At 47.2% G+C, this 13,909-nt stretch overlaps 2 protein-coding genes across 10 annotated transcripts in view; one reads left to right on the top strand and one right to left on the bottom strand.

Annotated features, from left to right (window-relative positions):
- Wdcp (WD repeat and coiled coil containing) overlaps positions 1–11,406 on the bottom strand; it is a 37,068-nt gene extending 25,662 nt beyond the window's left edge. The window contains exons 1-2 of one of the 6 annotated variants that reach the window (XM_004839077.4): positions 11,007–11,406; positions 2,619–4,428 (exon numbers count right to left, since the gene is read on the bottom strand). In XM_004839077.4, coding sequence (XP_004839134.1) covers positions 2,619–4,412 — 1,794 coding nt within the window. In that variant the 5' untranslated portion in view covers positions 4,413–4,428; positions 11,007–11,406. The other 5 variants (XM_021253543.2, XM_021253542.2, XM_004839078.3 and 2 more) reach the window with 5 other exon arrangements.
- Positions 11,407–11,480: 74 nt separating this feature from the next.
- The window catches only part of Fkbp1b (FKBP prolyl isomerase 1B), a 24,041-nt gene continuing 21,612 nt past the window's right edge, over positions 11,481–13,909 (top strand). The window contains exon 1 of one of the 4 annotated variants that reach the window (XM_087216613.1): positions 11,481–11,701. In XM_087216613.1, coding sequence (XP_087072739.1) covers positions 11,665–11,701 — 37 coding nt within the window. In that variant the 5' untranslated portion in view covers positions 11,481–11,664. The remainder of the gene's footprint in view (positions 11,702–13,909) is intronic. The other 3 variants (XM_087216612.1, XM_087216611.1, XM_004839088.3) reach the window with 3 other exon arrangements.

The following is a 13,909-nucleotide window of genomic DNA, read 5'->3' as shown; positions in this document are numbered from 1 at the left end:
GCTATGTAGTCCAGGTTGGCTTTGAACTCACTATGTAGCCCAAGCTGGTCTTGAACTTGAATTTGAGGCAATCCTCCTGTCTCAGCCTCCTGAGTGCTGGGTTTACAGGCATGTAGTGTCACATGGAGCAAAATACTTCTTCTTGACTATTACTTAAGTAGTAATTTATATGCTACGGATTTCAGTATCAACACTCTATAAATATCTTTTAAAACAAATCTATAAATCCATGATAATCAAATCAATTTGGTATTGATACCATTTTAGATAGAGATCAGCATGACAGTAGTTACAGTATCTAGAATGCAGAATTACATTCCCATATACATGTTTAGATATGACAAATGTGGTAAAATAAATTTAGTGGGATAAAAATGGATTTTTTAAAATGGATTTTTAATAATGTTGCTAGGACAACTGATTATCACCCAGAAAACGAGAGTGGATCATATACTAAAACAAAACTAAAGATTCAAAACATAAATGTACACTGGGTGCAGTGGCACAGCCTGTAACCCCACCACTGAGGGCTAAGGCAAGGAGATCAGAAGTAGGAGTCCCACCTGGGCAACTAAGCAAGACCCTGTCTCAAACTAAAAGTAAAAAGACAGGATGTAGCTTGGTGGCACAGTGCCGATGAATTTAATCCCTACCACAAGCACCTCCCTCAAAACCAAAAAGCTTAAATGCAAAAACTCAAATACTGTCACGGAAATCGAGAGATCATATGTATGCCAACTTTCATACTTTCTGAAAACCTCACATAAACTGATAACCTAAGGGGGAAAAATGAACACAGGCAATTCACATTCAGTTGGCTGAAAAGCATGACAACATACTCAAATTCACTAATCAACAAAAGTGAAATATCTCACGCTGATCGTGTTGGTGATGCGTGAGCAAAAGCACAATCACATCTTGCTGGTGGTGTGTGATAATGCACTGTTAAGTAAAGGAAAAAACCCTGGGAAGGACGGATAGGATCTCTATCAAAACTACAAACATCCACACTCTTCAAATTCGCGCTTCCACTTCTGGGAACCAACCAGCAGAAACAAAGGCCTAACCTGATGGGCACAGGCGTGGTGTCAGCACGTTTGGAGCGGCTGATAACTGAAAACGCAGGGAATGGCATCTGCAAGCAAGCAGCTGCACACAGCACACCCTCAGCACCAAACAGGGCACCGCGTGAGTCTCCTTTTGTACTCCACACATACCTACAGCATATATTTACATATACAAAAATCTGTGTTGGACCATGAGTACGGGGGAAAATACAGAAGGGTCCACTAGGCTGGTGGTTAAAGTGGGTTATGAGCAGGATGGGGTATGGCCACAATCGATGTAAAATCAAGTATATATGATAAAAAAAAAACATGGGCTATGAACCCATTTAATAATGCATCCTGTACTCTGGTTTCTCTTCAGATTGAGTAAATCTTTTGCCCTTTTTTTTGGTACTGGGGATCAAACTCGGGTCCTTGCACTTGCTGGGGCAGGCGGCGGCACCACTGAGCTAAATCCCCGGCCCCAAGGATGCGTTATTTAAAAGCCAAAAAGGGATTTAGCTCAGTGGTGCCGCCGCCTGGCCCCCGCAAGCGCAAGGACCCGAGTTTGATCCCCAGTACCAATAAAATAAAATAAAATAAATAATGTTTCCTTGCTGGGCATGGTGGTACACTCCTGTAATCCCAGGCCTTGGAAGGCTGAGGCAGGAAGATTTCCTCAAGTTTGAGGCCAGCCTGGACTATATAATGAGACCCTGTCTCAGAATATAAATAAAGGATCCTTGCACATGCCTGAACAGATGCATATAAAGCATTTTAAATGAACACAACTTCCCTATATTTGAAATAGTATCTCCACTGAACAAGGAAAAGGTTTACACAAGAAAATTACTCAATTGAAAATATTATTTTTACTGGCCAAGCACTGTGGTGCATGCCTGTAATCCCAGCTACTTTTGAAGGTAAGATAGGAAGATGGAAAGTTTCTAGGATTAAAAGTTCTGAGGTCAGCCTGGGAAACTGACCAAGACCCTGTCTGAAGACATAGTATAAAGAGCTGGGTATACAGCTCAGTGGTAGAGTGCTTGCCTAGCACGGGTGAGGCCCTGGGCTCAATCCCCAGTATCAAAATATAAGTATGTATTTTTTTCTAAATATATATATATATTTTTGAGACAGGGTCTCACTATGTATCCAGGCTGGCCTTGAACTTGTAGCGACCCTCCTGCCTTAGCCTCCTGAGTACTGCAATTTCACCATCATGCCCAGAATCTAAATAAAAATTGCCAGAGGGAGTGGTCATTTTTCACACTAAGAACATGATAAAATCATGTTACACTGGTGTGTGCACCAACCTGGTTGGTAGGTGAACATCCAGCCGATCTGCAAAGGTGTATCAGCTTGCCTGTAACCTAACATTCCCAGGTCAGTGAAGCCCAAGTACAGCGCCTCTTCCTCATCAGTACGTTTCCCGCAGTGCCCACTGAATGCAGGAGCTTTTATGCACAGTGGTAGCTCCTTGAAGAAGTTACATGCCGGGGCAGTGACGCATGCCTGTAATCCCAGCACTCAGGAGACCTTGTCTCAAAAAACCAAAAGAAAAACAATTACCTGGTAAATGATGTGAACATAAGGGGGATCATTAGAGAGTGGATACACTGGAGATTTCTTCCCATTGTATAGAAAATCTCTGAGTTCGAAAAGACATTGCTGTATTTCAGTCATGTTCCTAGACAAAATTTCTAGGCCCTTGGTTTGTTGGTGAGTTTCCTCTTCCAAATTCTCTCTTCGAGGAACATTTGGAGGTTCTGGCGTGCTAGTGAGTCCGGGCAATGATGCCCAGGCCCAGGAGGGCCTCTGTAGTGTTTCCAGGGCAACAGAACCATCCAGGATACTGGACAGGGGACTTTTAATTTCTTCAATAAGAGTTTTTCCGGGCTTTGCACTCTGACTATTGGTGTTTGCTGTTAAGAGGAGCTCTCTGTTTTGATGACAAAAATCTGGGGGAAGGCTTTCAATTAACTTTTTTCCATTTGCTTTGTTTAACAGAGCAATGGAAGTAGCATTGACACTCTGGCTTTCATTAGATGTTACTGAAGATTCTTCTAACATAACTTCTCTAACAACCAAGCGAATGACATACTGATCAGACTCTGAAGTAGGAAGAAATGTCGTATCAGTAGACTTTTGTCTTCCTACCAAAATTAGTAATGATCTATTGGTCATGAAACTTATGCCTTTTGGTCTTTCATCATTCTCTAACTGAATCTGCTGGATGTTTGGCATTGAAGATGGAATGACAGAATAGATCAAAATTATATTACACGTATTGGAAGCCACTGCCACTACCTGTGTTTTGAGATTAAATGCTATCAGATCAGGAACCAGAATGCCTGGAATAGTGACTCTTCTGGTCACGTTAACCTCCTTCCCAAAGCTGACAAGGACCAAATGAGAAGAATCCTGGCCAGTCCCTGTCAGGTAGTCCTCTTTTCTTAGATAAAAAAGAGCACCTTCCTCAGACTGAGGTCGGCTGAAATGTAAATGGGTCAGATCCAGAAGATCTGAGAAGGAAGGAGAAATACAATCTGTTTCAGAAGCAGCTGCCTCCTTCTCCACAGAGGACATCTCACCAACAACTGGAGAAATTTGCAGACCGCCTTCACCATTAGTTGGAAGGTCAATGGTTTCAGATGCGTTTAAGCTACAAATCTTATCCAGTGGCAGCTCAGTGGTGACAGCAACCCCTGAGTCCACGGTGGCCTGGAGGGAGCAGACACAGCTGTCCAGACTGAACACTGGGCAGACGGAGCACCTGGCAAGAGTCTTCTGAGCACTGTCCCAGACGTAAGAATGAAGGCAGCTGCCTACTGTCACCACCAGCCTCTGGCCGTCCCGGGTCCAACACGCACAGTGAATGCGGCCTTGGCTGCTGATGTCCACTTTCACCCGGGAACTGTCACAGTGAACGTTGGGGAAAACAGAGGCATCGTGCGCAGTCAACACAGTTAGGAGAGTGTTTTTCGGGTGCCACACACAGCCCTGGGGAAGGACAGGGAGAGACTCTCGAATCTCGGCAGTCTGAGACATCAGCCCTTTGCTTGACCCTGTGGTGGTGGGACTCAGCTGCCACACAGTTATGTGCTTCTCGTGCTGCACAGCAAGCAGAGCAGGCGCAGGCACAGGCACGCCAGCTGTGTCGGCCGGGGCCCAGGAGACCCCCCTTACATGTCCGAACTGACCCAGGACTCTGGAGTCCCCAAATTTAGCCCCTCCATTGTGAAGCTGTAACTCAGTCAGGACTACTTGGTTTCCATCAGTCCAGGCAAGGCCGTGGGTGGGGTGTAAAGCTTGGTGCAATGCGTTCAGTCCAGTCCTGAGCAGTCTTCCTTTTCCTAACTCCATCCTTTCTAACAGTGATCTGAAACGATCAAGAAAAAAAGCTGCACCATGAAAAAAATCACAAGACAAACCCAGAATGCTGGCCATGCTAATAGTTAGACCCTTCACGGGCCAATATCATGGGGACAGGTGGAATGTTGCACATTAAGACTACTGAGGGGGCCGGGGATTTAGCTCAGTGGTTCCGACGCCTGCCTTCAAAGCTCAAGGTCCTGAGTTTGCTAGCTTTTGCACTTAGGGTCCTGTGAAGGCAACAATGGTCTGTGACACTTCTATACATGAGGTCAGACTTGTGGCTCTGCAGTGGCTTGCTAAATGGAGATAAGTCCCCTGCCACTACTAATGACGAAAGCTGCAACCTCTGTCCCACTGGTCTTCTATAATGGATGATTGCCCTAATATCTTCTTACGGACTTTTTAAAAACTTCGTTTGATACATAATGCATGATACATTTTCCTGGACAGAAAAATTCCTAATGGGCCAATTGTATTAAAGGTAATTTATACGACTTATTTCACGCCACCCAGTTCAGTCTGGTGTTATTGTGGGTGTATTGTGGACACTGCAGCACCAAAAAAAAAAAAAGGATTTGTGAATAAGGGAAAAACAGACATGAAAATAAGTTTAGTGATTTTTTTAGAAAAGTACATCTCAGTATTTCTGTAGTAACAAGTAGAAATTAGATGTTTTCTCCTCAAAAATCTAAAAATAATTACAAAAATATGTTCCACTTCTTTCTACTTCAGTGCTAGACCAGGTCCTGACCACCTCTACCTTACTATTAGGATAGATCAGGGCCAGGGATTTAGCTCAGTGGTTTCGCCACCTGCTGCACAAGCACAAGGACCCGAGTTTGATTCCCAGTACAAAAAAGAAAAAAAAGGATAGATCAAAGGTGAGGTTCCCTTGACTTTAGTTTCTTCTTCCCAACGGGGAGAGAGAGAGAGAGAGAGAGAGAGAGAGAGAGAGAGAGAGAGTGTGTGTGTGTGTGTGTGTGTGTGTGTGTGTGTGTGTGTGTGTGGTGGTGCCAGGGAATAAACCCAAAGCCTTTGCACTGAGCTACATCCTCAGCCCTTTTCTTAGTGGGTTTTTTTTTTTTTTAAAGACAGGGCTCACTATGTAGTTTAGGCTGGTCTTGAACTCACTATGTAGCCCAGGCTGGCCTCAAATTCATGGCAATTCTCCTACCTCGGCCCCTTGAGTGCTGGGATTATAGGTATGCACCACTATGCCTGGCTCTTAGTTTTTGAGACAAAGACTTGATAAATCGCCGAGACTGGCATTGAGCTCTATTCTCCTGCCTCAGCCTCCCAGAGTGCTAGGATTAGAGGCGTGTACCACCATGCCTTGATTGCAGAATTATCTTTTTAAAAACCACAGCTCTTGCAAGATGTGTTAGTGCAAACCTATAATCCCAGCTACCTGGGAGGCTGAGGCAGGAGGATTCCAAGTTTGAGGCCAGCCTGGGAAACTTTGCAAGACTATCTCAAAAATTTTAAAAGGGGAGATGGGCATTTGGGAAGGGCTAGGTTTGATTCCTAATATTGAAATTAGAAAAGCACAGCTCTGATCATTCTGCCTTCTGTTCAAAAACCTTCGATAAATCGCTGGTTTTCAGCATATACATTTTTTTAAAGTTCTTAGCTAGACATAGGGTGGCACATGCTTGTAATCCCAGACTTTGGAAGGCTGAGGCAGAAGGATCATAAATTCAAGTCCTACCTGGGCAATTTAGCAAGATTTTATCTCAAAAAAAAAAAAAAAAAAAAGAGGGAGCTGGGGATATAGCTCATAGAGTGATTGCCAGGGCACAAAGCCCCGGATTTGATCCCTAGCACCTCCAAAAAAATAAAACAAAATAAATTTAAAGTCTTTCAAAATCCACAGCATTTAAGGTCATGTATCATCTAGTATGGGAATGTGACAATGTGCAGGATGGACCTGCCAAGAAAGCTGACAGGTTTCATTAGGGGCCATGAAATAGCCTGAATGCCAAGATGAGAAAATGAACCAAGGCTGTAGCTATTTCAATAGAGAAAGCCAGATTCAGGAAATGCTTCTAAGGTGATGGAACTGATAGATATTAAACAGAATGTGAGTGGTGAGGAAGAAGAATTAAGGATAACACCCAGAGTTTTAGTTTGGGAAAATGCTGAACAGCAACAACAAAAATTAGAGAGCCAGCTGGGCATGGTGTACACATCTGTAATCCCAGCACTTTGGTGCTTGACACTCAAGTAAAATCATAATAGTTAAGCTCACTGCTCCCAGTACAATACTAATGTCAACTGATGACAAAGTTGAAATGGAAGAACTAGCAGTAGGGGTCCTGGGTGTAGCTTTCATGAAGAATCTCATTAGTGTGGTCTGTTTTGTCATTTTTTTGCTTCATGACTTCACGATAGCATGGTAGAAATTTACTCATTTGCCATTCCACTTTCACAAACCATTCAACATTTGGATTCATAGCCTCTAAGTCTAACATAGCTACATTCACTTTTGAGAATACACTCGCTAATCCCTTTGCAGTGAATTTCTCTGGTACAGTACTTCAATTCTTTTCTCTTCCTTCTCCTCTTCTAAGTGTTGCTGTGTTTCCAACTCTATTAAATCTTCTGTACTTAACTCTCCCTCAGTATATTTCACTAGCTCTTCAATATCTTGCACTTCAATTCTCCAAATTAAGCATGTTAGCAAGTTCCACAGTTGTTTCCTTTATGAGACTGACATGTTCATCTTTGTTAAATGCTTCTGAATTATGCATGAAACGTTTTAGGCATTTTTCCCATACATCTTGCATACACTTTTCTTTCACTCCTTCCCAAGCTGATTCAGGGTCCTTAATGCAGTCTAAAATGTATGGTTTCTAGAAATCACTAAGGTAACATAATCACTCATGTTTTCTGATGCTGTTAGAGCTTTGCAAAAAGTTGTATGTAAACAGTAGCTATAACCCTCTAGTTAATGGGCTGTAAGACTGTATTTTTAGGTAGATACATTACCCTTACATCTGGGTATAATCATCAAGATGCTGGGAGTAGCCTCCTGGTGCCTTATCAAGCAGGAGAATAATTTTAAAGGGAATGCCCTTTTCCAGACAGTAATACTTCACCAGGGATATAACGAAGTTAATGAACCAGTCTGCAAACCTTCAAAGCTTGTGTTATCCATGCCTTGTTATTCCCTTGATAGTAAACAGGCAGCACGTACTTACTAAGCTGCTTCAATCCACATGGGTTCTTTGAGTGGTAGAGGAGGAAAGGCCTCAATTTGAACTCAGTAACATTTCCTCCCAACAATGTGACTCTGTCCTTGAAAGACTTGAAGCAGGACACTGTTTTAACTTCTTTGTGTACGTAGTACCTTTCAGGCATTTTCTTCCAAAAAAGTCTGGTTTCACCCACATTGAAGATTGTTCTGGGCAGTAGCTGCCTTTCTGATTTTATCAAATTGGTCAAGAAGTTTTTCTGCTGATTCTATGTCTGCACTTGTCACTGACACTATGATTATACAGGTTGAATCTTCCACAAAACTGCTGAAACCATGCATGACATGGATATAAAAATTTTCATCAATTCTTCACCTTTATGTGCCTTCAAAGTCTTGAAGATAGTGAGTGAATTACTGAAAGATGCATTGGCATTCTTTTTCTATCTGGTCATCAAACCAGATGGCCAATAATTTTTCCATGTCATGAATGAGGCCTTTCTGCTGCCTAGTTATGGTTTTAAAATCTGTTGATGTTTTCACTGCTTCTTTCACTGTCTTTATCCTTCAGGATTGCTGAAATGATTCAATGCACCAGATTCAAGTTCTGTTATTGCTTTAACTTTTTTACCAGCTTCAAAGTCCTGTATGAACTTCATTTTCACATCAAGATAGATAGCCTTCTTTTATTTCTCCTGGTGAACTCATGCTTTTCCATTTTAAAGACATCTTATACTGAGGGGTACAAAATAAAGTACAATACAGAATAAGGTACCCAGATCTCCCAAAACTACTGTTCAAAAAAAGGAGTATTACACATTGTCACACTACAGGTACCACCTGGAATGGACATCAGAAAACCAGCAAGCCCTAGGGTGGTTGGGATGGCTGGTACATCATCACATACTGTACAGTACAGTACTGTATAGTAGTGGTGCAAATATTCAGTACTGTCTATACAGTGCTGTAGGCAGTATACCCACCAAGAAATCTGTGGCGTTTTCACACACAAAATCCAACAGAGAAGGAGAAGAAGCCACCATAAGGCTGCACTGCCACTTATGTTCCTATGTTGTAAGTCCCAGAGGGACAGCATGCCTCGGTCATTAGTCCAGTCATTAAACAGGTAGATCTTTAAATGAGGAATATCTGTACCATTATCTCAATCCCTAGACCACAAACTTTCTGAAATCAAGAGCCCTAGGCATTTTAAAGAGAGATAAGATCAGAGCCAGGTGCTGAGCATATGATTATTTAATTCTTCTGTTTTTAATCTCTTAAGGAAACTCATGAGAGAGAACCATGGGATTTAGGTGAACTGGAGCATTTCCAGTAAGTTTAAACACAGGTACACCAATCTCCAAGTTTATTGTGTTTCCACTATAAAATAAATTCAAGCTCTTTACACTTATTTGGAAAAAAAAATCACATAAAAGATACAAAAAATTAAGAGAAATTCACCAAAAACCATTCCTCAAGGAAAATTATGACAACTTTCCAGACTTTACTTACAGTTTGGGTTTTTAAAATTTTTTCAGAATGTTGCTAAAAGGAAAATAAACTGAATAGATTGAGCAATTATGCTCTGCTACTGTGATTACTCTCTATATTGGTTGGGTCTGTTGGGCCCAGTGCAGGAGCTAGTCTAAGTCAACTGCTTCCTACAATTTAACACTGTACCTCTTGGTGTTACACTTTTTTCGCTTATAATTACATATTTGCATTTTCCTATTGTTGTTTTTGTTGTTGTTGTTGTTTGTTTGTTTGTTTGGTACCCGGAATCGAATTCAGGACCTTGCGCTTGCGAGGCAGGTGCGGCGCCACTGAGCTACATTCCCGGCCCTGCATTTTCCTATGTTACTTAGAAGTTATACACATTACTTTTAGAAGTCACTTCATAAACAGTGAAATTAGGTAACTTGCTCCAATTTACTGAATTTACTCTAAAACACCTGGCTGTGGCCAACTTTGCTCTCCCGTAAATGACGCTGTGATAAAAGCATTTCCTTTACTCTGGGTGACCTCTTTAGGGTATACTCGTTCTCAGACTCACCTGCGACTCAGTCCTCACCCTGCAGTCCCTCACATGTGGACCCGCCGCTTTCTCCTGACACGTCCCGACACCTGCCGCTCCACCTCCCTAACCTAGCCTCCCAAGCGCCGTCCACCTCCCTTACGCCCCACCCCAGCCTCCCACACCCGCCAGGGCTGCTAGCTGAAGACAAAATACCTTTGGCCTTCCTGCCCCACAAAAAACCAGCCTCCCTGGGGGTGACCCCATCCAAAGTTACCTAGTTCGGATCTCGTGCGCAGCTACCGGAAGTATCGGCCCACAGTCCCTGATAGGTGAGCGGAGGCTGAACCCGCTCCGCAATTCTCCCTGTTTATTGGCTGCTCCATGTGTCACGTTAGGAGACATTGGCCAATAAGCGCGGACTTTGCCGCAAGGGTCACTGGGGTTGTGGTTCCAGTGAAACCATCGCAAGTAAACGGGGCACAATTTCTCTCCTCAGTGCTTTGGCCCTCCTCTCATTTCTTTCTTTCTTTTTTTTTTTTTCTTTTAACCGGGGACCGAACTCGGGTCTTTGAGCTTGAGGGGCAGGCGGCGGAACCACTGAGCTAAATCCCCGACTACAGTTCTTTTAGTCTAAGAAAAAGTCGGAGTCCTAGGGTCGACGTGGCTTTAAAAAAATTTTTTGTTGTTGTTTTCCTTTGAGGTGATGGGGAGAGGAAGCAGAGACCCCTTGAAAATTCAATACAATCTCTCCAAGAAAAATGGGCTTCTCCATAAAATACTGTACGTTCAACTGAAGCCGTCTCACAGGCCTATCCAGGTTAAAATCCCTGTGCTACACCTACTCAGACCGCACCTGCCTATGGTCATAGCACATGGAGCTGGCTTGTCTTCAGGCTTTAGTCAAAAGCTTCTGGGCATGTGCCTTGGAGAAACCCCACTGTGAGTGCGAGTGAGTGTGAGTGTGCGTGCGTGATCCTGGCCATCACCCTTCCTGGACACCAAAGCCAGGCCCGCTCCTGGGGTACTGACGTCCTCCTCTGTGACCTGGCCACGTGGGAGAGGGCGCGGTGCGTAGTGGAGGAAGAACACTCCACGGCCTGCTCTGGGTACTTTTGCTCAGGCTTTTTCCCCCGTGGCGACCTCCCATAATTCTCCCTTATGAGAATTAAATTTATATCAGTCTTTGGAACAACGTAGAGAAGAATGAGAGCAAGAAAAGAGACTCTTAAACACATCTCCAGCCTTGGAGCCAATGTTATCTCCTCCAAACGTCTTTGGAGGGGGGATGTCTCCCTAGATTTCTTGATCTTTGGGGGAAGGAAATGCAGAGCCAAATTCAGTCATTATTTGCGCAGCACTCTTCATACTGTACCTGTATCTTCAGAGAGCGAGTCGTCCGGGCAGGACAGAGATCCTGGTGTAATGCAGTTGGTGTCCCCAGGAGCAGCTCTTTTCCTTGGAAAGGGAGAACCTAAAACGTGCGCCTGAGTGGAGGTTTGGGGTGTGGGGAGGCTGCAGTGCGGCGTCCTCGCTCTCCGCGCCCGGCCTGGCCAGGACAGGTCCTGAACTCCCAGGCGCTGAGCACAGGCAAAGCGCAGCGTCAGTTCACTTGCCCGCCCACTCCCGGTCTGCAGCGCACCGCAGACTGGCTTAGCCCAGGACGGGCGCTGGTAGATGCGCACGGAGCGGATGGGCGGCTTCGTCCCAGCCTCGCTCGCCCCGGCTGAAGCCGTGGGCCGCGGAGCGCGCGTTACCGAGCGCTGGTCCCCGGCTCCCGCGAAGCCACGTCAGGGTTCCTCCCGGCCCCGCCCCGCCCCGCCCCGCCCCGCCCCGCGACCCCACCTTTCCGCGCGGCTCCACCCCGCGCCCCTTGCCGGCGCCGCCCCGCGCAGGTCCCGATCCAGCCGCACCTCCTCCGGCTCTGCAGAGGCGACGGGGAACCACCGAGCGCTGCGGGCCCGGGCCGGAGCCAAGCCGGGGTCGGGGTCGGGCAGCGGCGAGGACCCCGGAGGCGGGGCCTGTGGACCGCGATGGGCGTGGAGATCGAGACCATCTCCCCGGGAGACGGTACCGGGTGGCCAGCGGGAGGGGTCCCGGGCGGCGCCGGAGGGCGGGGGTCGGGTCCCAGGAGGGTGCGGGCGCCCGCTGATAGGGTGCGGGCTGAGCCCCGCCGAGCGCCCAGGGTCTGGGAGGCGACCTCCGCCGCCCCTCGCCGCCTCGAGGTGCGTGCGGCCCGGGCGGGGGTCTGCGGGCGCCGCCGCCCCGGGCCGGAGCGCCCGGCTGTCGCTGCTGCGGGCTTCCCAGGGGCGGTTTTTCGCTTCTGCTTTCCCTGCCCTGCTTGCGGGTGGGCTCTGGATACAAGGGGAGGAGCTGCTCGGGGTCTCCCCGCTGCCCTCCTCGGGGCACCTCCTCCCCCTGAGCCCTCCGCCGGGCCTCGCGCCCAACTGGCAGGGACCGAGCCCCGGGGGCTCCTTGGTCATCGCCTTCCCACTCTCTACCCTATCCGTCCTGTCCACCTCCATGGCCTCCACATGCCGACCTCAAAGCCCAGGCCCTGACCCGCTGCTGCTGTATCTGCCTGGACGGCCCGAGGTCCCAGAGTAGAACTCTCCTTCCCATCTCGCCACCCCCAGTCTCCCCTGGGTTCCCTGCCCCTCACTGGGAGACCGGCCTCACCCACTTTCCAAGCCCTTGAATAACTGAATCCGGGTGTGCGGAATATGTTTAAAATTTAATTCATACCCAAAGCCTCATGCCTGCAGGGGTTTGACAGGCGAACTTCCTATTGGACATTATCCCCCCCCCCCGCCCCGGTAATTGGAGAGCCTCTTGCTCTCTTGCTTTCAGCCACTCTCCTTGGTTTGTTTTTGTTTATTGAGACAGTCTTGCTATGTGGTTCAGGCTGGCCTTGAACTCACTAGGTAGCCCAGGCTGGTTTCCACTCAAGGCAGTCCTCCTGCCTCAGCAGCCCTCCCTGACCCGCCCCAGTGCTGGGATTACAGGCACCACCACACCCGGCGCACCCTCCTAGCTGAAAAATGGTCGTCCCCAGAAGTCCCAGCCATTACCTAGATCACCCTAGGGGTACAGGCCCCTTTCCCCAGGTAGGGAATCTTGGAGTCCAGGGAGCAGCCCCAGCCTCTGAGCTCTAACCTCCCTGCCTTCAGCCGGCCTCCCCAACCAGAGGACTCTTTCAAATGCTTATCTGACCAGGGGCCTCTTGCAGGCAGATGTGGGCTCTTCTAACCTTCCATCCTGGAGCTCCATCTCTCGACCGCCCCATGCCCACCACCAACTTTTTCTCTAGCTTTGCCAAGCTGCCTGCAAGTTCCTAAATGCACCCACCTTTCAGCAAATGTTTCTGGAGCATGCTCTGTGCGCACGTAGCTCCAGGGTTACAATGGTGGCTAGACACGGCTCCTACAGACTCCTCTAAACGTATCTGGGTCCCTAGCCTTGCCTTGTAGCCCAGATTGGCCTTAACTCTTGATCTTCCCCCCTGAGCCTCCTGGGTGTGGTGATTACAGTCCTGTGCCATCATGCCTGGCCCAGGCCTCTTTATCCAGCCTTCGAATTCCACCTAGATTTATGCCTCTAGTGCAAAATCTGTGTCTGCCCTCTTGCAATATAAACTCAGATGTCTGATAGGCACCTCAGAATTGCCACCCGCACAAATCTGCCCCACCCAGCTTCCCCGTTCAGGAAACATCCGCCACCCATCCTGGTTGCCCACACTGAACACCCAGGTGCATTCTTGCTTTTGCCTTTTCCCTCATCCCGGGCCCCATCTCCCGCTCACTTGCAGGTGCTGCCGACCCTAGCTCCAAAACACATCTCCAGTCCACTTCACTCTCCTTGCTGCCCCCACCTGCTTTAAGCCGTCATCGATTTCTTGTCTGGATTATCACAAGGGACACCTAACTGCCCATCCCACAGGGAGCAGCCAGAGTCATCTTATAAAATCTTAATTCTGATTAGGTCATTCTCTTGCTTAAAACCCTCCAGTGGTTTCCTGGTGCACTTAGTATTAAACCCAGCTTGGCAAGCCCCGGAGGATCCCATCTCTTTCCCACTCCTCCCTTCCTCCTTTCCAGCCACCTAGCCTTCTCTCTCTTTCTCTCTCTCTCTTCCTTCCTTCCCTTCTTTTTTTTCTCATTCTGTAGCCCAGCCTGGCCTCAAACTTGTGATCCTCCTGCTTTAGCCTCCTGAGTGCTGGGATTACAGGCGTGCACAACCATGCCTGACATCCCAGCTCCTTTCTATTCTACAACTCCT

The sequence above is a fragment of the Heterocephalus glaber genome, unplaced genomic scaffold (assembly GCF_053883595.1).
Source record: "Heterocephalus glaber isolate CG9 unplaced genomic scaffold, H.glaber_assembly_v1.0 deba00001457, whole genome shotgun sequence".
Lineage (NCBI taxonomy): Eukaryota > Metazoa > Chordata > Mammalia > Rodentia > Bathyergidae > Heterocephalus > Heterocephalus glaber.
The sequence above is the reverse complement of the archived record's forward strand: the minus strand, read 5'-3'. Positions and strand labels throughout refer to the sequence as shown.